This window comes from Rhinolophus ferrumequinum, chromosome 18 (assembly GCF_004115265.2).
Source record: "Rhinolophus ferrumequinum isolate MPI-CBG mRhiFer1 chromosome 18, mRhiFer1_v1.p, whole genome shotgun sequence".
NCBI lineage: Eukaryota > Metazoa > Chordata > Mammalia > Chiroptera > Rhinolophidae > Rhinolophus > Rhinolophus ferrumequinum.
Window position 1 is genome coordinate 50,263,269 of NC_046301.1, and position 23,183 is coordinate 50,286,451.

A 23,183-nucleotide genomic window follows, 5' to 3' on the forward strand; every position below is an offset into this window, starting at 1 on the left:
GGACCCCTTACGCCCATGTCCTACCCACCACCACGTGAACTGCCCGTGGTGGTGTCCAGCTACCCTTCCAGAGGGTCAGGAGTAGCAGGGAGCTTGACGAACAAGGCTCCGGCCTGGAGCCTATGTTGGGGGTGTTCAGGGGCCCTCAGCAGCCTTCCTCAGTCGGAAGCACTGGGAAGAGAAGCCCTGAGGTACAAATGGTGGCTTCTGTAGCTCTCACGAAGGGCGCCTGGTCCCAAGAGAGCAGACGGGAGCCAGTCCCATTGTGGTGGGCAGAACTGAGATGGCCCCAGGATTCCTGCCCTGGTGGACACCCCAGCTAGTCCCTGCCCTCCAGTGGCCTGTGACCATGATGACGTTCCTGGACAGTGACTGAAGGAAAGGTCTCCCACTGGCCTGGGAAGTGGCAGCTCCATGTTGGGGAGGGGCACAACGGCCACAGATGAGAACCTGGCAAGGGGACACCTAGACTGCAGGCTGGTGAGGCCCTGGGAGGAGGTGCCACCCACTGACCAGGCTCCTCACCCAGGAAAGCGCCAGACCTTAAGGGCCTGTTGTTTGAAGCCACTGCTTCCCCCGCAGCGGATTAGGTCACGGTGAAAGGACAGCCCTCCCTCCTCACTGCCCTGTGCATCCCCTCTCCTCCTTCAGGCGGGCTGCCCTGCCCTTCCTTCCCGCATGGTGGAGGGGGTGGCGTGTGCTGCTTGCGAGTCAGTGGGGGAACAGTTCAGGTGGGACCTGATGAACATTTACTGTTACTAGAGGGGTGTTTGCCTTTCTGGCTATTTGCGAGGTACAACTAGCACTTTTTACACCCAATGTCCTGGCTGACAATGAGGCTGATGGTTCTATAAAGCAAGCTGACCTAAAGGCAGTCTTAGGGGTCTGTGGTGGGGGTAAGACATGCCTCGTAGGAGCCTGCAGGGATTGGGGTGTGGGGTGAAGCCTCCATAAGCTGGGGCCTTAGGAATTCCAACTCTGCCCTCCCATCGTTCTCCAGTACCTTCTCCCTGCTGCCCTGAGTGTGGAAACTCCAGACCATGGCACGGTCGAACAGACTCAGATTTGGGGTCCCAGGGTGGAAACTGTCATGCAGGGACTCAGCTCCCGCTCCCCACACAAGAACGCAGGATATGGTGAGGCCAAAAAGGAACACCCACGGAGCCATGGGTGGGGGAGTCATACCACTATATTCTCGCTGGCAGCTGGTCGAGACACAAAAGCAAACATCTGCCAGTACCCCAACAAGGGATCTTCCTGTACCCCAGGCTTGCTGGCGGCCGGGCAAGACACAGGAAGTAGGATCCACACGATCCGCAACCCACCATCCGCAATCTGCCGTCCACTTCTCTGCCAACCAACCAACCCCTAGCCTAGCAACGGCAGTTATATCAGTGGCTAATGGCTGACCAGTCACAGCTGTTGACCATCTACTACGCGAGCCAGCACCTTTCCATGTGAAGCCGAGAGCCTGGAAACTGCTGTCCTGTCTCTGTCCCCACACTCCACCCCTATAGGGTCTCGCCTCACAATCTACGGGACAAGTGTCTTCCGCCAGGGGCCCCGTGTCAGGAACCCAACTCATGAGAAAAAGTTTCAGTCTAGTTCAAGTAATGTCCCAGGGGGTGTCCCTCGATGTCCACCTACTTCTAGGCACAGCCAGGGTTTCTCAGGGCACTGTGCTGGAACAATATGGGCTCACAGCTGAGGTACTTACATATTCTCCACGGTGGCTGGTAGAGACACAGGAAGTAAACATCTGCCTGCACCCCACCAAGGGGTCTTCCTGCACTAGTCTCGCTGGTGGCCGGGAGAGACCGCTGATGTAGGATCCACACGATCCACAATCCATCCGCAATAAACCGTCCGCTTCTCTGCCAACCAACTAACCAACCCCCTTGCGTACCACGGCAGTTATATTAGTGGCTAATGACTAACCGGTAACAGCTGATGGCCACCCAGCCACAGTGGATGGCCATCTGATCACAGCTGATGGCCATCTAATAACTGGCCAGCACCTTTCCACGTGAGGCCGAGAGCCAGGAAACTGCTTTCTGGGACTCTGCCCCACAGAAGCTCAGGGCATCTGGGGTTTGGAGGGCTGGACTTCAAGTCTTGGCACCCAGCAAGATGGGATCACAGCCCCCTCCTTTTGAGTCAGTCCAGTGGGTTAACGTCCTGCTCACAGAGGCCCAGCCTGGGCACAAAGGGAGTTGGAGGCACATGTGGGAGCTCATCTGGCTTCAAAATACAACATAATGACAACACAGTTCCCACAAAGACGGCTACCTGAGAAGAGTTGCTTTGGAAGGACTTGGGTTTGTCCACTCCGAGACCCCCACCTTCCACTGAGGACAGTGAGGTGCGGGAGAGGTGGTAAGGGAGGGCCTCCGGGGTTCCTGCCGGGGCTGGAGGCTGAGGAAACCCAGGACTGCCTCGCTGCTGAGTCGGGCCTATTTGCCTTTTTTTATCACCATTTAAGAAAAGTTTTAAATTATGGTAAAATACACACAAAATTTACCATGTTAACCATTTTTAACAGCACAGCTCAGCGGCGTTAAGTCCATTCACATCGTTGGGCAACCATCACACCATCCACCTCCAGAACTTGTTCATCTTCCCAAACTGACACTGATCCCATGAAACACTAACTCCCCCTTTTCCTCCCCCAGCCCCTGGCACCACCGTCTGTCTACTTTCTGTCTATGAATCTGACTCCTCTAGGGACCTCATATAAGTGGGATCACACAGTATTTGTCCTTTTGTGTCTGGCTTATTTCACTCAGCATCATGTCCTCGAGGTTCATCCATGTGGCATGCATCAGAATTCCCTTTCTTTTTTTTTAATAACCACTTTTTTTTTTTAAGGGGAACAGGACTTTATTGGGGAACAGTGTGTACTTCCAGGACTTTTTCCAAGTCAAGTTGTTGTCCTTTCAATCTTAGTTGTGGAGGACACACCTCAGCTCCAGGTCCAGTTTCAGTTGCCAGTTGCAGGGGGCGCAGCCCACCATCCCTTGAGGGAGTCGAACCGGCAACGTTGTGGTTGAGAGGACGCCCTCCAACCAACTGAGCCATCCTGGAGCTCAGCGGCAGCTCAGCTCAAGGAGCCGTGTTCAATCTTAGTTGCAGGGGGCGGAGCCCACCATCCCTTGTGGGAGTCGAGGAATCGAACTGGCAACCTTGTGGTTGAGAGCCCACGCTCCAACCAACTGAGCCATCTGGCACTAGCCCATGTGGGAATTGAACCGACCGCCTTCGGCTTTAGGAGCACGGAGCTCCAACCGCTTGAGCCACCGGGCTGGTCCTCCCTTTCTTTTTCTTTTTTTTTTTTTTTTTTTGGTGCCGAAACCGGGGACTCCCTTTCTTTTTAAAGCTACCTTTCTGCCTTTTTTAAACACAAGCTTTCATGGAAAGGGACACACATACAGAAAATTTCAATTGTACAAAGAAGCATACAGAGAAAAGTAAGGGACCAAGTCCTTCTCCCCAAAGGCAGCTGCCCGAGGGTCCCCCAGGAGGTGCCTCTACATGGCTTGTCTTCCAGTTGGGACAGGACAGCGGCCTGCACCTCCATCTGCCTTGTCTGGGATCCCTCCCTCCTGCTCACACTGGATTGTCTTCGTGAAGGGGACACCCTCTGCCCTGTGCTGCCGGGAATATCCCTGTACAGATGCCATCCTGCAAGGTGTGTGTCATAAATTCCTGGACTCAGAACCCCTGAGTTAAACTGCCCTCCTTGGGGGACCCCAGTCTGCCCTGGCCCAGTGTCTCCAGCCCCCCGTTCCCCTGCACAGGTTTCCCTGGAGGGTGGCAGAGGGTCCCCATCCCAGTTTTCCTGCACTGAGGGCATCACCAGTCATGTGGTGCCCAGAGATATGGGCATGGGACTGAATTTGTCACTGGTACCAGTGGAAACTGCTCAGAAATGGGGGACAGCCTCCTGGCTGAGACAGGACAGCCTCCTGCCTCAGCGGCAGTGCTCTAGGCCTTGGTCCCCACCCCCCACCCTGGGGCTGAGGGCAGGGACCTCAGCATCTCAGCCTCCAGCCCCACTGTCTAGGCTGCTCAGTCACTTCCTGCGGGGCCCGGAGTGTGTGACTAGATTAGGGCTTGTTGTTCCAAGACACACCATATCTGATCCCTTTTCCCACCCCTGTGCTTTTTTTCTTCCTTGACCCCCCACCGTCCCCTGGGGGCCCTCCTGCTCCCAGACATGCCCCCTGCCACCATGGCCCAAGGATGACTGCACAGGGTCGAGAACCTCCAGTGAGGGGCTCCCCCAGGGCAGTGAGAGTGGAGGCCTCTCTGGGGCCTGCAGGGGCATGAATGAGGGGGGAGACTGAGTGCAGGGGAGAGGTGTACCCTCCCCTCTGAGCCTCAGTTTCTTCATCTGCACAGTGGACCCCATCTGAGTGCAGAAATGTGGAGGGGCCAGAGAAAGGAGGGCTCCCGGGAGGGTGGGCAGAGGATCCTCTGTGCTGGCCGCCTCCCTTGGGCTCAGATATGGTTATGACCACCCTCCCCGTCACACCTGGGACCCCAAGCTGAGGTGGGGCCAGGAGAGGAACAGAAGGAACTTCCAGAACCAGCCAGATGGACACCTCCCAGAGGAGACTGCAGCCAGGATCCCTTCAGACCCCCAGGGCAGTACATGGTCAGCGTCAGAGGCTCCAGCCAACCAGTGACACCTCCTTGGCCATCCCCAGCAGACCCCAGACTCACAAGGTGCCTTCCCCTCTCCACACTTCACTTTGTACCTGCCCAGGGGCAGCCCCCACAGAAAACCTGGGGTGCTTGGGTGTGTGTGTAGGGGTGTGGGGGTGCTGGTTCACCTGCTCTGACCTCTGACCTGGAAGGCAGGGCTCTCCTCTTGCCTGCTAGAGACGGAGGTGGGAGAGGCTTCGGGAAAGGCCAAGAGCCCCTGACGGGGAATGTGACCTGGAAGGCTGTGCTGTCATGGGAACTGCGACTGGCCAGCAGGAAGTAACCACTTGGACCACAGAGGTTTCCTGAGCTGGACAGGGGCCGGTGGAGGTGCTGCAGCCTAGGACGTCCTCCCCCATCTTACTGGCCCAACACTTGGACACCGTGAAGCACCTCTGCCAAAGTGGTGCCAGCCAGCAGGCCACCTTAGGTCATCCGTGGGCCACCCATAGGCTGGCTGGAGGCAGGGGCTGGTTTATCTCACCAGGCCGTGTCTGCTAGCCCTCTCTGCCCTCTGCCTGTGCTCAGGAAGCTGGGGGCGGGGGGTCTAGCAAACGGGAAGCCGGAGTTCAGTCCGCCGCGGCCTAGAGCAGCCGGCACGGAGCTCCATCCAACAGCATGTGGGTACTCCTACTGCTGTGTCCCCTGGCCCTGGGGTTCAGCCTGGAGGGTGGCGCTCAGACCCCCAGCATCTACGACGAGGGCGGGAGCACAGGGAGCGGAGATGGTGAGTGACTCCAGGCGCTGCCTGGGGCTGTGCAGGCGGGTATCAGAGATGGGCAGGACGCAGAACTGGGGTCCCACCAGCCCAGTCCTGAAGCCAAGGGACTGTGTCAAGCTCTGTCCCAACAGCCTGGAGGTTCCTGAGTTGGGGCCTGGACTGCAGCCCCTGGGGGCGTCAGTGGGGAGGGCAGCACCATCTCACTGGAGGTACTGGCTGAAGGGCAGGAAGGGGGGTGATGCCTGGGTTCTCAGTGCCTCCATCCTCCTTCCCTCCCCCAGATGGCACCCTGGGACCTTGGACCAGGCTCCAGGCAGCGACCCCTTGCCCACCTCAACCACGCAGCTTCCCTGGCTGGCACTGCGCCAACAACAGCGACACTCTGGAGCTCTGGGACAACTCTCGGGCACTGCTGCTGGGCTGGGTGCCCACAAGGCTGGTGCCCGCACTCTATGGGCTGGTCCTGGTCGTCGGGCTGCCCGCCAACAGCCTGGCACTGTGGGTCCTGGCCACGCGGGTGCCTCGGCTGCCGTCTACAGTGCTGCTCATGAACCTGGCAGCCGCCGACCTGCTACTAGCCCTGGCCCTGCCACCCCGCATCGCCTACCACCTGCGGGGCCAGCGCTGGCCCTTTGGCGAGGCCGCCTGCCGCCTGGACATGGCCGCGCTCTATGGCCACATGTACTGCTCCGTGCTGCTGCTGGCGGCCATCAGCCTGGACCGCTACCTGGCTCTGGTGCACCCACTGCGGGCCCGCGCCCTGAGAGGCCAGCGCCTGGCCACTGGGCTCTGCACTGCAGCCTGGCTGGTAGCAGTCACCCTCGTGCTGCCCCTGGGGCTGCAGCAGCAAACCTTCCGGCTGTCGCGCTCGGACCACGTGGTCTGCCATGACGTGCTGCCCGTGGGCACCCAGGCCTCCCACTGGCGCCCCGCCTTCCTCTGCCTGGCTGTGCTCGGCTGCTTCCTGCCCCTGCTGGCCATGCTGTTCTGCTACGGGGCCACTCTGCGTGCGCTGGCGGCTAGTGGCCGGCGCTACAGGCACGCGCTAAGGTTGACCTCACTGGTGCTCGCCTCGGCCGTGGCTTTCTTCGTGCCCAGCAACGTGCTGCTGCTGCTGCACTACTCAGACCCAGACCTGGACGCCTGGAGGCACCTGTACGCCGCCTACGTGCCCAGCCTGGCACTCAGCACCCTCAACAGTTGCGTGGACCCTTTCGTCTACTACTACGTATCAGCTGAGTTCAGGGACAAAGTGCGGGAGGTGGTACTGCGCCGGGTGCAGGGAGCCACCAAGACCTCCAGAGAGAGGGGCAGCCCGGGCACAGGCACCCGGTCCTCGTCACTTGTGACCGGCCCTCAGGAGGCAGGGCAACAGAGAGGGGTTGTACTGGGTTAACGAGGGTGCCCCCCAAGTTCATGTCCACCAGGAACCTCTGATGAGCTTGTTCATTAGGATATAGGGTCTTTGCAGGTGTAATGAGTATGAGGTCATATTGGGGTATGAACCCCTCATGACTGATGCGAGATACACACAGAGAAGGCCATGACTACGGAGGCAGCGATCAGGGTGAGTGGGCCACAGGCCAGAACACAAAGGGCTGCCGGCAGCCACCGGAAACCAGAGAGCATCCTCCGAGGGACTCTCCCGCAGGCTCTGCAGGAGCCAGTCCTGCCCACAGCCTGATCTCAGCCCAGCCTCCAGAACTGAGACAATAAATTTCTGTTGTTTAAGTCACCTGGCTTGTGGTACTTGGTGACAGAAACCCAGGAAACCATGACAGGGGTAAATGCAGATTCCCGGGCTCAGCCGGCTCTCTCGTGTCCAAGGTGGGGATGAGAGGAGGCTGAAGCCACCCTAGACCAGCTGGAGGTCCCTACCGAGGAAGCTTAGGCCCCCCACCCCCTGGTGGCTCAAGAGTCTGGGAGCCTAACTGGTGGTCCTTGTTCTCAGAAGCCCAGCTTCTGGCTCCAGGACAGGCGTCAGGGTACAGGGCGTCTCCTGAGCAAGCAATGCGGAGACCCCCACTCTGTTCCCCAAAGCCTTGCGGAACTCATCATTGGGAGCAACGGGGCTTAGTCTCCTGCTAGCTCTTGGCTGCAAGATGTCACTTCTTCCCCTTAACCTGACATCTGATTTTTCTCATTTGATGTTGACTCCCCTCCCCCAGGACCTGATAGGAGGGGAACTGGAGAAGGAACAATATGGGCTGGGGGCAGGGGGCAGCTTCGGCCCTGTGACCCCCACCCCTAGCCATTTACAGCCTCTTCTGCACTGAGTGGGAAGGGGTAACGGCACTTGCCACTCTCCCCCTCCACTCCAGAGAGTGGCACAGTATGTCAGGAACCACTGAGGCATCAACTATGGGAGTCAGCAAGCCCCCCCAGGCAGAGGGGAGTGGGGGCCATTCCTGGACTCCCCGCTGGGCCTATGTCTCTGGTCTGGAGAAGAATGAGCTGGTGAGCAGGCAGATCTGGGAGACACACACACACACACACACACACACACGGAAGTGTGAGATCAGCAGTGTACCGACATCAATAGCCTGGTGTGATGATATATACTAGAGTTTTCCAAGATGTTACCACTGGGGGAGTCTGGGTAGGGATACTGGGACCTCTTCTCATTGGTGTAATTTCTTACAAATGTATGGGAATCTGATCATTTGGAGGTGCAGGTGTGTGACATCCGCCTCCCCACCCTACTTTGGAAGACTAGGCTAGGCTATAGCTGGAGGAACAGAGACCCAGGAGGCAGACGGAAGCTGGGGCTTCGGCTTTTGGGGCCGTCCCCTCCACACCCTCACCCCCAGGCCAAAGCCCGTCAGTGACTGTGGAAATGAGCTTTTATTACACCAGCGGCCTCTAGTGATTGAAGAATGGGGCCTCAGCCAGTGAACCTCTCTCGTAGACTGGCGAGGGGCAGGAGCACGGGAAACGGCCCATGTTCACGACAGGGACCCCATGGATTGGGGCAGCCACCTCAGGCATGGACAGGTAGGTCTCTATGCTGCCCCCAGTGGAGGTCTGAAATAAATACCACGAGTGGGTGGGGGTGAGGGGAAGACAGGCGGATGCCCAAGGGATACAAAAAAGGAATCAGACCACAGCTGGAGAGGAGCCCGGCAGGGAGGCAGGTCTGAGTATGCAGCTTCAGTGGGGCATGAAGCTGGGGCAACCACCCCCCCCCAAGACTGTGGAGGGGGTGGCCCTCCAAGTGGGGAGCCAGCGGACCAGGGGCTCATGGGGAGAGCCCAGACCGTAAGAAAACCCAGGTTCATCTGCCCAAGACCTAACATTCAGGCACCTCTGGGACAAGACTGGGGCGGGGTGGGGTGGGGGTTGAGGTGGGGGTGGTGGTGCGGGGCTGCGACAATTCGGGGTCAGCAGTCTGGGTGCCCCAAAGGGGAGGCTGGGGCTTTGCATTTTGGAGAGAAGCAGCTTGTTTTGTTTCAAAGCTGCTGAAGACGGGATGAGTGCAATGTCCTTGATTTGGCCCGAGTCTTGTCGCCTCAGAAACAGCCCTTTGGCTGTGAGTTCTTCCCAGAAACGGCCCTTCTCCGGGGAGCAGAAAGTCCGGCTGAGGGAGCTGCTCTGGCCTGCAATGGGGGGGTACATCCGGTCCTGGAATGGAGGGTGGGGAGCCTGGAGCTCCAGCTGCAGCTGGGGAGCTTGGGGGGGTGCAAAGAGCCTCCAGCCACCCCCACAAAGGCCTTCCCCCTGTGGAGGTGGGGGCTGGGTCCCCAAGAGGCCCGTCATCCATTGGGGAAGGTCAGGTCTCTGCGGTTCTCTTCATAGGGTTCATCTGGAGGTGGGAGTTACTTGGGGCAGGGTCCACAAGCCCACCAGGCAGTCCAGGAAGTTCTCCCATCAGTGGCTCCGTTCCAGCAGAATGGACCGGGACACGACGCAGCCAAATCATGTCTTGTTCTGCGCGTTAGGAGGAGAAGCCGCTCTGACTGATGGTGAGAGAAGGAGAAAGATGCTGTGGGCTGCGGGGTCGTGCTGGGATGGGCTGTGCGCTCTTCCCTGATGCTGCCTCCACGTGGCTCAGCCCAGCTGCCGTGGCCCATTGAGACTCACGGAGGGAGCCTGGCTCCTCAGACCCCTGCCCACCCCCACTCGGCCACAGTGGTGGGCAGGGCATTCACTTCCGTGAAGAGCTGAGCAGCTGGTGTGGGACCACGCATCAAATTGAGAAACTATCTGGGGACCTCAACCCAGCTGTGAAAAGGGAGGAACAACTGATACAGGAAACAACACTATGTATCCATGGAAGGGGACCTCGGCTTAGTAGGCCAATCTCAAAAAGTTACATACTCAACAGTTCCGTTTACATACTAGTATTCCTGAAATGACAAAATTACAAAGGGAGAACAAATGAGCAGTTGTGGAGGGGAGGTGGGGGTATCGAGGGAGTGGCTATAGAACGGTGACAGGGATCCTTGAAGTGACAGGCTGTTCTGTGTCCTGACTGGGGTGGTGATTACACATATCTACACGGGAGGAAAAATTGCAGACTCAATTGGAAATAAGCGCCCACGAAAGGGGTAACATAAGCATAAGAGGGGTGGATTGTATCGATGTCAATTTCCTGGTGTCAGGTTGTACTCTAGTTCTGCAGGATGTTACCACTGGGGGGCTGAGATCTCTGTTAAATTGCTTGTGAACCTATGATGATCTCAAATTTAAAAGTTTAATAAAAATCGCTCCTCCATAATGAAAACAAAAACAGACCCTAGGAAGGCACTGGAGAGAGCTGGCAGATACTGGAGGCAGTGGCAACACTTGGGAGTTTAAAGCTGTACATATGACAGCTACAGCCTGAGGGATGGGTAAAGAGAAAAATAGAGACGTGGCTTCAAAGGTGAAACAGTTTTGGGCAGCTGGATGGCTCAGTTGGTTAGAGCGCGAGCTCTGAACAACAGGGTTGCAGGTTTGATTCCCACATGGGCCAGTGAGCTGCGCCCTCTGCAACTAGATTGAAGATAACGAGCTGCCGCTGAGCTTCCGGAGGGGTGGCCGGATGGCTCAGGTGGTTAGAGCAGGAGCTCTCAACAAGGCTGCCAGTTCAATTCCCGCACCCACGGGATGGTGGGCTGCGCCCCCTGCAACTAAGGATTGAAAACGGCAACTGGACTTGGAGCTGAGCTGCACCCTCCACAACTACATTGAAGGACAAAGACTTGGAGCTGATGGGCCCTGGAGAAACACACTGTTCCCCAATATTCCCCAATCAAAATTAAAAAAAAAAAAAAAGAGTGAAACAGTTTGGGCAAAGTAGTACAATATTCACACCAAGTAGACTGGAAAGTTTAAGGAGGTATATTGTGAACACTAGAGCTCCACTAAAAAAAAAAAATAAGGCTAAAACAACACTAACTGAATTAAAATGGAATTCTAAAAAATTTCAATTAATTCAAAAGAGGATGGGAAGGGAAGAACAGAGGACAAAATAAAAATATTGCAACAGTAGCTCCAAACCCAGCCCTATCGATAATTATATTAAATGCACATGAACTAAACCCAGTGCCTGGTGCAAGATGGCGCACCCCTGGGGCTCTGGGACTTTGGTGGGTGCTGATGGAGAAGAATTCCTACTGGGTTTGCTGAGTGGGGATGAGAACCAGACTTCGCCACTGGGCTGGTAAGACCCTTGTCAAGGAAGTCAGGGCTTAGAGGACAGAGCCTGAGGCCTGACCGTGCAGCCAGCCCCAAGGACCTGACATACACCTGAGCTAATAAATCAACCTGCTGCTTAACCCTCTTGAGTGGAGTTTGCTGTAATTTACACCCAAGGATTGACCTCCCCCAGAAAGTCTGCCCAGAAGCCCCCTCCCAGCCTCACCCCACAGCGCTCTCGGTCTGACCACTTCCCTTCGGATAACAAAGATTCTCTCCCTGACCAAACTCTATTCAGGCTCCTCTGGGCTTTTTCAACAAGGTCTCCAGTTTTGGACTTTTGTATTCATCTCAGCGCCGTCTAATTGTAGCAAGAATCCTGCTAAGTCAGTTTAGCCAGAATCCCCACCCTCCATATCTGATCACTCTAGTATCTAATGGGGTTCCTGTTCCCCCTTTATCCCCCAGGGGATGATTTCTGATCAATTACCAGGCCTGCCTTCAGCAAGAGTACCGTTAAGTTGCTTTAGCCAGAGTTCCCCTTACCCCTGGTATCTCCTCTTAGTAATTTTTCACCCACTGACTCCCTTCCTGCTCCTGGGCTACAAATCCCCACTTCTTGTATTAGGAGTTGGGTTCAAGCTCTCTCTCCATTGCCAGACTCCCTCTACCTTCTTGATAGTTCCACGCCTCCCCTCCAATAAAGTCTTCCTTGCATCACGAATAATTTTTTCTTTAACAATGGTCCCATGCCCAGTAGGTCTCAGGGAGGGGTCTGTCGTGAGGTTGAGCCTCCGAAGGGGGTCACCTGAGAGCCCCGTGGAGTGAGGCTGGGAGAGGGCTTCTGGGCGGCCTTTCTGGGGGAGGCCCATCTTTTGGGTGTAAGTTACAGTACATTCAACTCAGGAGGTTTAAGCAGCAGGTTGATTTATCAGCTCAGGTATGTGTCAGGTCCTTGGGGTTGGCTGCACCATCAGGCCTCAGGCTCTGTCCTCTGAGGGCTCACTCAGCCTCACCCTGCACATACGGGCTAGTCTTTGAGGTGTGTTGCATGGACTTGAGCCGGGGAGACAGGATCCCCCACCTTGTCCTGGAAACCTGCAGGCTGACCCCTCCACTGTCACTCCAATTCCCTGCCCTGGTCCAGGGCAAGTGGGGGAGGTTGGGGATGGGCCCAGCTCTCACCTGTCTTCAGCCTCCCCCTCCAAGTCCATGGCCTCATGGCCCCCCAGGTGCCCAGGGTCCAGGGGCGCGGGGTCATAGTTGTAGTTGTAAGCAGAGACTGGCGTAGGCGGCTGCTCTGGAAAGAAGGGGGAGTTAGTAGGTCAAGGGCACTGGAGGGGAAGGCAGAGAGCCCAAAGAGACCAAGCGGAGGCGGTGCATGGCCCAGAGCAACAGACAGGAGGCGAGAGGGCATGAGAGGGGGTGAAGGGACACAGAGACCAGAGACGGGGAGATGCAGAAAGGCACAAAATTGGGGTGGGGTGGGAAAGATTTAGCAAGACTGAGAAGGAGATGCAGAGACCCACACGCCAAGATATTGAAATAGGGAGGACAGGAAGCCAAAGGAACAGAGAGATGGAGACTGGGGGAGAGACCCAGGGGCCACTAATAAGAGGGAAAGCTGAGGGGAGGTGGAGAGATAGAGAAAGCCGCGTGAAGCAGGGGGAGGAGAGACACAAACCCCTTTGTGGGGGAGGGGAGAGAATCCAGAAACTGAGATTCGGGAGGGGCGCCATAGGGAGAAGAAAAACTAAGTGGGAGGAGAGTTGTAAGGGTGGGGGACACAGAGTGGGGGAAGAGAGGCTCTTGTCACCAGGAACGGAAGCAAGGGCTGCTCAGCCAGGCGGTGACCAAAAGGGAAAAGGGAAAGAAGGGGAAGGGAAGGGAGGGAAAGGGGTGGGGAGGGCAGAGAACAGGAGAGCGTGATGCCAGACAAGGTAGAGGAGGTGATGGAGGAGGATGTGTGATGGAGAAGATGGGGTAAGGCATTCCAGGGTGAGGGGGCACCTCCGAGGTCGGGCGCGGGTGGGTCCTCACCGAGGTCGCAGTGGCCAGGGGGCGCGGGCTCCAGCCTCTCGCGCCCGCGGCAGGAGGCCTCCTGCAGGCGGCAGGCGTTGGCGTAGACGACACCGTCAGAGCCACACACTGGGTCCTCGTGAACGCCACAGTCACGTGAGCAGCCGCAGCGAGTGACTGTCGCCCCCTCCTCCCGGGCGGCTGTGGAGCCCCGCTCGCCAGGCGACCAGCCTGGGGGGCGAGGCGAAGTTGACGGGGCCCAGAGGACCCCATCCCCCATCCGGGCCTGCCCTGCGTCTCCCGCGGGCCTAGGCCTGAGTGGGGGACACTCCCTGGGGGCCCAGGACCACCCCCACCCAAGGGTAGGGATGGAGCGTGACCGTTACTAGGAGGCCCTGAGCCTTGACCTAGTGTAATCTCTTTCAAATATTCGTGTAGTACTTACTAAAGTAAAATTTTAAAATGTTTCAAGTTTAAATTTTAAAAGCAATCTAAGCTCATTTCAAGAAGTTTGCAAAATAAAGGGCCAGAGGGGGGACCTCCCGGGCCGCTCGCTCAGCCCTTCACGTCGGCCACTCCCGGCGCTCAGGGGGAGCGCCCCGCTGTCCCTCCTCTCGATTGTGGGAGAGGGAGCGGCTAAGGTTCTCTGAACCTCTCTTCTGCCCTGCCCGGCCCCACCTGCTCGTTCTGACCCTCCGCAAAGAACTCGTGCCCTTGACCTGACCAGAGGCCACGTGCTGCTGCCTCACCAGGCTGTCCCCTCCTCTGCCCCTTCCTCCGCTCAAATCTCAGCTTCAATCGGATGGCCAACACCCCCAGCCCCCAGGCACGCGGCTGGGGTTGGGGTGGCCCCGTCCACTCACCGGGGCCCTGTGCGGCGGAGCGCTCCACCTCGTTGCACGCGGGGCCTGTGCACAGCTCCTGCGCGAGCGGGCTGCGCGCGCTGACATTGTAAAAGCGCGTGGCCTCAAAGGCTGTGGGTGGAGGGGGCCTGGTGAGCATGTGATGGGGTGACAGGGTGAGGAGCCCAGCTGGGGTGCAGGAAGGTGGCGCGGGCCTACCAGGCTCGTAGTAGTCGTACACGGAGACTGGCAGCGCGGATGTCCTCCCGACCACATGTTCGCGGAGCGCCCGGAACCGCACGCATGTCAGGCACTGGCTGGGGATCTGCGGGGCAGCGGGCGGCTCAGGCTGGGCGGGGGCCACGAGCCCAGGGCCTGAGCTCCCGCCTCCATGGCATGCTCTGTGGCACCCCAAAGCGTAGGTCCAGAACTGGCTTATTTCAGCGTACTCAGGAGGTGTGAAACACAAACCTGGCCCCATTTTCAGTTCTGTGGGTCCTTCCTTCCTACCTGGGAAAAGGTCTCAGCTGGCTGTTCAACCCCTCCATCCCTGCAGCAGGGGCCCTCCTTCACGGTGTGTGTGACACTTAGTACATTCACAATGTTGTACAACCATCACCTCTATCTAGTTCCAGAACATTCCTGTGACCCCAAAGGGGACCCCGCCCCCATTAGCACTCACTGCCCACCATCAATCTGCTTTCTGTCCCGATGGATTTACCTGTTCTGGACATTTCATATCAATGAGATCACATGCTATGTGGTTTTTTGTGTCTGGCCTCTTTCACTTGTCATGTTTTTGAGGTTCACCCCAGTTGTAGTGTGTCTCAGTGCTTCACTCCTTTTTAATGCCTGAATACTATTCCACCCCCGCCCCAACTTTTTCCACCCCAACCAACTGGCTGGGGCACACTGGGGATTTGCTCAACCTGGATTTACCTCCCAGTTTCTTTTTCATGATACGAGATAGTTGGAAGACCCACACTGGGCCATGACCGCTGGCCCTCACCAACGCTGAGTGCCAAGGAGACCTCTGCCACTGCTCCCAGCAGCCAGTACCTCATCAAAGTAGAAGAGAACTCTGCGTCCAGCCACCTCGTACCTCTTCAGCGCCACTTGCTGGTCAAGGAGCAGCTGGCAAGGAAGCCAGAGGTCAGGGGTCTGCCCAATCCCTCCGCCCCCAATGCTTGCTTCTTCCCCAATCTCTGCGGGGCCCACCCTGGTCAGTGGGAGGTAGGCCTGAGGAAGCTGAGGTCCCAGAGGGTGGGGGGTTTGCCCACTGTCACCAACAAGACCCCATGGCTGAGTCCAGGGGACGGCAGTCAGTGCTCCCCAGGCCGTGCCAGCCCCCTAGCCTGGAAGAAGGCACCCAAGGCTGGTTACTCCTGTTCTAAGCACCTACCTCCCCTCCGCTCCCTGCAGCCTCCTCCCATCCAGCCCCAACCACAGGCGAGGCCTCCCTGGGGTCCTCCAGGGGCCCAGGTGAGCCCTGTCATGTTCCTGCCTCACCTGTACCACACGACCACCACCCCCCTCAGCCTGCCTCCTGCCCCGGAGCCTCTCTGCTGCTGTCCTCCTCCCCTTGATGCCCTGCCCAGCATCCCATCACCACGACTCCCAGGACAAATCCAGCTTTCCTGCACCGCCCTCCCCACACTGTAGATCTCCTCCGGCCCAGGCAAAGCAGCCCCCGCACTTTGTGCACCAGCCCGTCACAAAAGGGCACACACAAAATGAGATGAGTCTGTCTTGAAGCAATTCTGCTGAAGCCTTCTTCCACAGCATGGATATAGTCAAGGGGCCCCGTGGGAGACTCACCCGTCTAGAGAGCCCCCACCTCTCCCTACCAGCCCCTCGGCAGGTAGCCAGCTCAAAAGCACCCACTTTGCCCAGAAAGGAAATAAAAACAACCACTTCATTTTATGAAGGGCTTGGAATTTGCAATTGGTACAGGACCACTAGCCAGAGACCCCAACTGGCCCCTGACGGTCAGCACCTCCTCACCTGCTCCAGGCTCTCCATATCCACGCGGAAGCCCGACAGCAGGGGCACCTCCAGGACAGCCATGTTGGAGGACCCTGCATGCAGCCACCTTCCATGAGACGAGAAACAGGCCTTGATCTCCAGCCCTCACGGTAGAACTCATGGCCCCTCTACCCTCCACCACCCACATGGCTGACGTCCTGCCTTGGGCCCGACTGGTCGGCCATCAGCACACACACAGTTTGCTGTGTCATCAGTTAGTCCATTTCACAGCCGGGACACTGAGGCCTTAACAGAGGGTCTGGGCCTGACCCAGGTCTATAGACTGGGCCGTGTTTTGTCCCAAACCTCACACTGTGTCCCCAGCATGGGAGTCCAGGTGACTGGGTGCTCCCCAGTGCTAGCCCTCAGTTTCCCCTTCGGTGACATGGGGTGTGATAATTGGCCTTCGGGGCCTGCTACATGCCAGGCCCTCCCTGTGCCCGGTGCCAGTGATGGAAGGAAGGCTGACACTCACAGAGGAACCTACAGGCTGTGGGCCCAAGGAGATGGGGTGGCCAAAGACTCTGGGGTGGGTGGGGAAGGTTTCCCGTGGGGTGAAGCCTGAGCAAGCCATATATGGATGGCACACAGTGGGTTCTTTCTAACACATCTGAGGGAGGACTAAAGATGTCCCCAGCAGGTCTGATGGGACCAGACAGTTGGGGCCAGTCCAGCTGCTTCCTGTTCCCCTGCCCCATTCGACACTGGCTGAGGGTCAAGTTCCGGGCAGGTGTCTGGAAGGGATGTGGTTGCTTTGGGCTCCCAAAGTGTCACCAGGGCAATGAACAGCCTCATGGGTAGCAGCATGTGCCACCTTGAGGACCCACTGTGGCCCAGTCCTGGGGCCACCCTTGAGAAACCGAGAGGCTGAGCTGGTGCGTCACACAGGGGCCAGCAACACCCATCCCTCCCAGCAGGCGTGTCGCACCTGTCACTGGGGTCTGCTGCTGCATCCATTCAGAAGTTTGTATTTCCCTCACTCATTTCAAAAACCCTGTCATGTAAGTGACTACAATTAAGCTTTTCTGACTGTGATGTAAGAGTCTGACATTAAGTTTTTGATTGTCGAGGCATCTATTTCAGACACTGATGTCAAATAAACTTTTGCCAGCTGTATGACACAGCTACTCGATAAGGAGCCAAGTCGCCCCACCCACGAAAGGCCCCTTTCAGAAAGCCCAGGGTGACCTATATAACTGACTGCGTAAGCAATCCTGATTCTCCCTTCCCACATCCTAATTCCCACTCTTATGTTTTAAATTCACCAATAAATAGTGAACCCTATAGTGAAATCCTAGACACCCCACCCTTGGACCCCAATAAAGGCAGAGCCCCAGGTCTGTGCTTTCTCTTTTTCTCTCTCCCCACCCCTTTGCTGTGTGGCCCCACGCATGCCATTTGCCCTGCAGGACCTGTGAGCAATAACCCTTGATTTTTGTCCCCTGCCAGTTGCAGCTGAGGTGTGCCCGTCCTACCATCGCAGTAAGGACCACATGGACCCGTGGAGCCACAGCATTGGAACCTGTTGGGGGAAATGTCTGTGGGGCTCGCTGCAAGTGGTCTGGGTCCAGGTAAGTGGCCCAGGCATTCATAGCCCACGATGTGACTACCAGTAGGCTAGGACGGACACAAAACCATCCCCGAGCACAGGGCAGGTGGCCTTACCTGGTGCATACTTCCAGGGTCACCTGGTACTCCTGGCGGTGCTGGTCAGCTGCAGGGTCGTCGTCATCGGCCGAGGAGGCTGGGGCCGGGGACTGAGCCTGCTCAGCCTCGGGTTCCTGGAGGCTCACGAGCAGCTGGAAGGCTGGCTTGGCCACTGGGTCCGGCACGTTGTAGGTGACGTCAATCTGTGGAGGATGGGAGGACGAGGCTTAGGGGCCCTCTGGGTGGAGGAGGAGAGGCAGGGTAGGGCACGGTGGGGGACAGCCAGAATGACGATGACAGCAACATCAGGGAGAGTTCAGGGAACCGCTGTTATTCCATTTAGCCTTGAAACAGCAAAGTGGGCCTGGAGCTGGTCATCATCCCATTTTACGTATCTCAAGACCAGGTCTAAGCACTGTGTTGTCTGGGCTTCCATTTTAGAGATGGGAAGGCTGAGGGTCTCCAGGCAGACTTGCCCTCTCACCACCAGCCAGAGCCTGTGAGGCCAACTTGCCTCAGCCCAGAGCTCAGCTGAACCTCAGGACCTGCTGACCGAGGGGATACGGGGAAAGCAGACTGAGGCCAGTCCAATGGATCTTCCTGGGGGAACCCCACACCTGAGGGGACATGGGGTCACCGACCGTGGGCCCTGCCTTGGGCAAGGTGGGATACATATGGGGTCTGATGGTCTGTCCTGGGTTCTCTCAGGCACACACATCCACCCCACACAGCCTGGCCTGACACTGAGCTTAGAGCCTCCGCCTGCTTTCCTGGGTTCCGTGTTCCAGATGCCACTGTCCTCTCTCCCCAAGCCTCACCTGCATCAGGCAGCAGCCTTCACCCTTGGCACTCACAAACAGCCCTGTGGGGAGGCTGGGGATCTGGGGAGAGAAGACGCGGTGATTCCCCCATAGTCACACATGGGCGGGCAGGCCGCTGGCCCCCACCCCCAGCCCTGGGAACCGTACCACCGCTGTCTGCAGGACCTTCTGGTTGGCCCTGTGCAGCCCGAAAGTCTCCTGGTAGTCCAGGTTGGTGGAGGCCAGGGACACAGTGAGGTTGACACCGCCAGCATAGGACAAGATGGCATACTCTGCCAAGGCCTGCAGAGCCACACAGGTGTCCTGGGGACAAAACGGGAGGATGCCCTCAGCCCCAGGACTGGGTTGGCCAGTGGTTCCTTTACACCCGTCCCAGGAAGTATGGCCAAAATCAGGGGCACCATGGACCTTCCCTGGAGGCCAGGAACCCACGAGGCTGGAACAGAGAGGATTGCGTGCAGGCCCCATGGAGCTAGGGCCTCAGACAGAGAGTGGGCATCTCCATGGAGGCAGGGGCTGGGTCCCTGTCCCAGATGCCAGTGCATGTGTCCCTCTTGGACTCCATGTCCCCAGGGGCTGCAGGCAAGGAGCCTTCCTAGGACTTGAAGCACCGGTGGCTTCCTGGTCAGCTCTGAGCCCTGAGCCTGGACCGTACTGAGCCTGCCTAGACCCGAGCCCCTCCCTCTGGCCCTGCCCGGCTCGCCTGAGTGGAGGAGAAGCCCCCTAGTGCATTCCGCTGCTGGGACAGCCACTTCACCACAGGCAGGGCAGTGGCCACGTCGCCCAGGAGGGTGTAGGTCAGCAGGGCGTAGGCCGTCATTTCCACCTCGGCAGAGACCACTGCAATGGAAGAGGCAGCTGGGGCGCTTTCAATGCCAGGACCCAAAACCCAGCACCCACGTCAGGCAGCAGGGGCGGGTCAGGCAGTACCTGCCTGAGACATGCCGTCAGTGAAGCTCAGGAAGGTGTCCTTGTCCCCATCCCGGGAACCTGTCAGGCTCCAGTGTGTGACCCCATCTGTAAGGCCAGGACAGGTCAGGGGCAACCCCCTACTCCATGCTCAGTCTGGCATCCCAGGGTGGGCGTCAGTGCATGTGGTCTCACAAAGAGACCCCAAGACTGGACCCCAGTGGGAGGAGGGTTCCAGGAGGAGATGGCTGGGACAGGAAGGGCCTTGAGGCTTTGTCTCAGATCTGCAACTACGTAAAGCCCAGCCCCTCCTGGACCCCTGGCAGATAGTACCAATCCATGACTACCTTCTTGCACCCCTAACAGACATCACTAATCAATCCATCCTACACACCTGGCAGACATCACTAATCAATGGCCTCCCTCCTGGCTAAGCCCTGATATGTCCCCAGGTGTCCCCACTCAGCACCCATGAAGTCACTCCCCATTTGCAAAGGCTCCAAGGATGCTGAGCTCATGTAAGCTGTAAAAGGCCCTCAAACCCAGAAAGAAACAAGCCACCCCCACTCCCCATCCTGAGCATTTAGTCCTGAATAGACACCCTCCTCCAGTTGGTCGGCTTCAGAATTTTACTTTCTAACTTTTTTTTTCCTTAAGTAGTGAAAACAACTCTTCAGGTGATGTCTTAAGCAGAAAAGCTGGATGGAAGCTCAGCCCCAATGCAGTTGCTGGGACTATGAGGGGTGGGGAGTGGGAGGGAGGGGGGTGGGGGAAGGAAACGCGGTTTGGGGGCATCCAGAGAAGTCACAGCTCAGTAACTGGGGCTCTCCCAACACAGTGGGTAGTCATTTTATAGTCGGGGAGCCTGACACCCCGACGATGAAAAAGCTTCTTGAAGCTCATCCAGTGCTGGGAGGCAGGATAGGAGGGAGCCAGGTGCAGACCTCCCCTGCCGCCCAGCAGTCTTGCAAGGATGGTTTCCAGAAAGCCCAGGGGATCCTCTGTTGGGGATCCCTGAGCTCTGTCCATCCTGGCAGGGAGGAGATCAGTATCCCGTTTCACAAGGGAAGACAGTGATGCTTAAGCTCAAACCACATAATCAGATGAAGCCACTAAGAAATGTAATAATGAACGAATAATAGAATAGAATAAAGTGAGCAAAAGATGCCTCCTTACTCCATGCATGTGTTCATGAACTGTTTCCCGGGGCTCCAGGTGGATGGGTCCCACACTGTGGCTGCTGGGGTGGCAGGCAGGGGACACCTACCCTGCATGATGGCCAGGCTGCGGAGCTTCCGCAGGGCCGCGGGGGCTGCCGGGCTGCGGAGCAGGGTCAGTGTGTAGGCGGTCAGGGCACTGATGTAAGGGTCTGAGGCCAGGGCCACGTTGGACTCCAGAAAATGCTGCGCTCTGGCAATGGCACCCCTCTCCTCCTGTGGGGTGGGGTGGGAAGTGGAGCCCTGGGAGGCTGCTCTGCCCCCAGCTCACCCCCCACCCCCCACAGCTTCCCCGGTGTGCCTGGGGAGAATACTGGCCCTCGCTCTGCATCCCTCTGGGACTCCCACTGCCTGCAGCCCCAGCTTTCACAACCCCATCCTCTTTCTTTTATGTGGCTCCAGCTTCTTCCAAATGACGTCTGAGCATAGCCGATGAACCCAGAAAAGCTCTGGGAAAAACAGGCAGAGCCCTGGACACCCCACTCCATCCTACTTCATCACCAAGCTGGCTTCTAAGACCACTGCTCTCCTCATCCTCCAGACCTCGCCTCAAGTGTTGCCTCCTTCAGGAAGTCCACTAACCCTGATCACGCTCACCCTCACCCCCATGCGAGCAGCTAGAGGACAGAAAACCCAGTCCCTTGTCCAGTAATGGGCCAAGGAGTTAAGATGACTGCCTTAGTGTTGAAGATCACAGAAAGAATGCTGTCCCAAAGCGTTCTATCTTTAGACCTGGATGAAGCATGGGAACCGCCGCAGAGGTGTGGTGCCGAGATGTACCATGTACCTCCTGGGGCATGTGCCAGGGGTGACATAGCAAGTGAATCAGACCCTAGGCCTGGCCCACACACGGCCTGTAGGGGAAACCACTTGCCCAATGCACCTGCCCGGTCTCCCAGGCCCCTGTGCTCACCTCTGAGGCTGCGCCAAGCTCCAGGAGCGCAGCCACCACGTAGGCCGTCAGTGGGACTGTGCCGTGGATCCCACCCTGCAAGAGGACGCAGGCTTCACCCCGAGCCAGAGGGGTCAGCCCCCACTGTACGGGCCCCAGGCAGCACGGGGGGCAGACAGGGAAGGGCCAAGGCACCGGCAGGAGGCCTGAGAGGCCACTCACCTGGATGTCCTTGTTCAGAATCCTGCCCACGGCCGGGAACGAGCCATCTGCCCGCTGCTGCCTGATGATCCAGCCCTTGGTGGCCGCCAGCTCCCGTGGGTCAATGAAGATGAAGCTGCGGGCTTGGGCAAAGGACTTCAGGACAAAAGCCGTGAGCCTGAAACAGGACCAGGAGGGGCTGGGGGTTCGCAAACCGGGTCACCTCCCACGTGCCCTCCGAGAGATGGCAACATGCTCCCCACGTTGTCCCAAGCCTCCACTTCTTCGTCTGTAAGATGGAAGAGTCCCGTCTGCCCTCACAGGGCTCTTGAGAGCATTTGATGGAAGTGTGTGGGCACCCAGCTGGCCTGATGATGGAGCCCAGTCTCCCTGCGTGGACCCTCCCACCCCACCGGCACCCAGGTCTGCTCCTCGCATGGCGCTCAAGGCCTTTCTATGAGCCGACCCAGTCCCACCTCCCCCTGCCAGGGGCAGGAGATTTTCCTCGTTGCCCTCCACAGCCTTTCCCCAAGAGTTGCCCAATCTTGCCGAGAGATCCTAGCTCTTGCTGGGGAACTGGCAGCACGGTATCTGGGACACTTGGACCCTCTGTGGCCCAAGCCAGCCACGGCGATGGACATTCCAGTCCCCAGGCCTGCTCATGGCTTTGAAATGGGCACATGAGGTGATGATCGGAGCAGCTGCAGCCATTTTGCCACCACAAGGGGATAAGCCACCATACTGATGGAGTCTACAGGGACTGAAGGAAAAATCCAGGGGCCCCGATACAGTGTGGGGCTGCCAGACTGGCCAACCCTGAAGCCTCTCCAGTGTCGTGGTGTGAACGGATATTCAGAATTGCTTTCCAGCCAGTTTTCTGTTGCTTGCAGCGGAAAAATTCCCACCAACCCACGAGCTTCAGTTACTCCATCCAAGCCCTGGATGCGTTCCTGCTCCCTTCTTCACAGGACGAGATGCCCCTTATCTCTGAACACTCAGCCCAGGGGTCTCTCCCCAGAGGAAACCTCCTGGACACCTTCACTCTGGGATGGGTGCCTCTGGGCCCTCAGGACCCCCCACTGGAACCCTGCAGCCCTACCTCTGTGTCACTGTTGTCCATTCTTGGCTTTAGGCCACCCCCTGGCTCCCGTCTCCCCAGCCTGCCCTTGCCCCTAGCTTGCTCTGTATGCAGCAGCCAGAGGGAAATTACAAACCCTGTGTGAATGGCTGGGACATGGGGGCAAAGACAGAACTCAGCTGCCCGTGTGCTGGGAACTGTGGAATTCCCACATTCTGTTACACAGCTCTCTTGACTTTTCCATTTTTAAAACACAATCAGGGATGAACAAACGGGTACATCTCTATAATGGAACATAGAGAAATGAGCTATCAAGCCACAATATGACATGGAGGAACCTAAAATGCATATTGCTAAGTGAAAGAAGCCAGTCTGAAAAGGTCATAGACTGTCGGATTCCAATTCTCTGACATCCTGGAAAAGGCAGAACTATGGAGACAATCAAAAGATCAGCGGTTGCCAGGGGCGGAGGGGGAAGGAGGGAT

At 57.7% G+C, this 23,183-nt stretch overlaps 2 protein-coding genes across 8 annotated transcripts in view; one reads left to right on the forward strand and one right to left on the reverse strand.

Annotated features, from left to right (window-relative positions):
- Positions 1–5,133: 5,133 nt before the first annotated feature.
- On the forward strand, positions 5,134–7,099 carry F2RL3 (F2R like thrombin or trypsin receptor 3). Its single transcript, XM_033134781.1, has 2 exons — positions 5,134–5,434; positions 5,710–7,099. The coding sequence occupies exons 1-2, from the start codon at positions 5,326–5,328 to the stop codon at positions 6,822–6,824; spliced, it is 1,224 nt and encodes a 407-aa protein (XP_032990672.1). The 5' UTR covers positions 5,134–5,325; the 3' UTR covers positions 6,825–7,099.
- Positions 7,100–8,017: 918 nt separating this feature from the next.
- CPAMD8 (C3 and PZP like alpha-2-macroglobulin domain containing 8) overlaps positions 8,018–23,183 on the reverse strand; it is a 65,822-nt gene continuing 50,656 nt past the window's right edge. Inside the window, exons 28-42 of one of the 7 annotated variants that reach the window (XR_004425641.1) lie at positions 21,642–21,798; positions 21,441–21,515; positions 20,578–20,743; positions 19,332–19,418; positions 19,105–19,259; positions 18,549–18,704; positions 18,399–18,461; positions 17,599–17,783; positions 15,913–16,000; positions 14,968–15,042; positions 14,128–14,233; positions 13,930–14,040; positions 13,088–13,297; positions 12,233–12,342; positions 8,018–9,384 (exon numbers count right to left, since the gene is read on the reverse strand). Coding sequence is in view for 3 of the 7 variants with exons in the window: in XM_033134926.1 (XP_032990817.1) it covers positions 9,363–9,384; positions 12,233–12,347; positions 13,088–13,297; positions 13,930–14,040; positions 14,128–14,233; positions 14,968–15,042; positions 15,913–16,000; positions 17,599–17,783; positions 18,399–18,461; positions 18,549–18,704; positions 19,105–19,259; positions 19,332–19,418; positions 20,578–20,743; positions 21,441–21,515; positions 21,642–21,798 (1,771 nt within the window). In the remaining 4 variants the exon portion in view is untranslated. The other 6 variants (XR_004425639.1, XM_033134928.1, XM_033134926.1 and 3 more) reach the window with 6 other exon arrangements.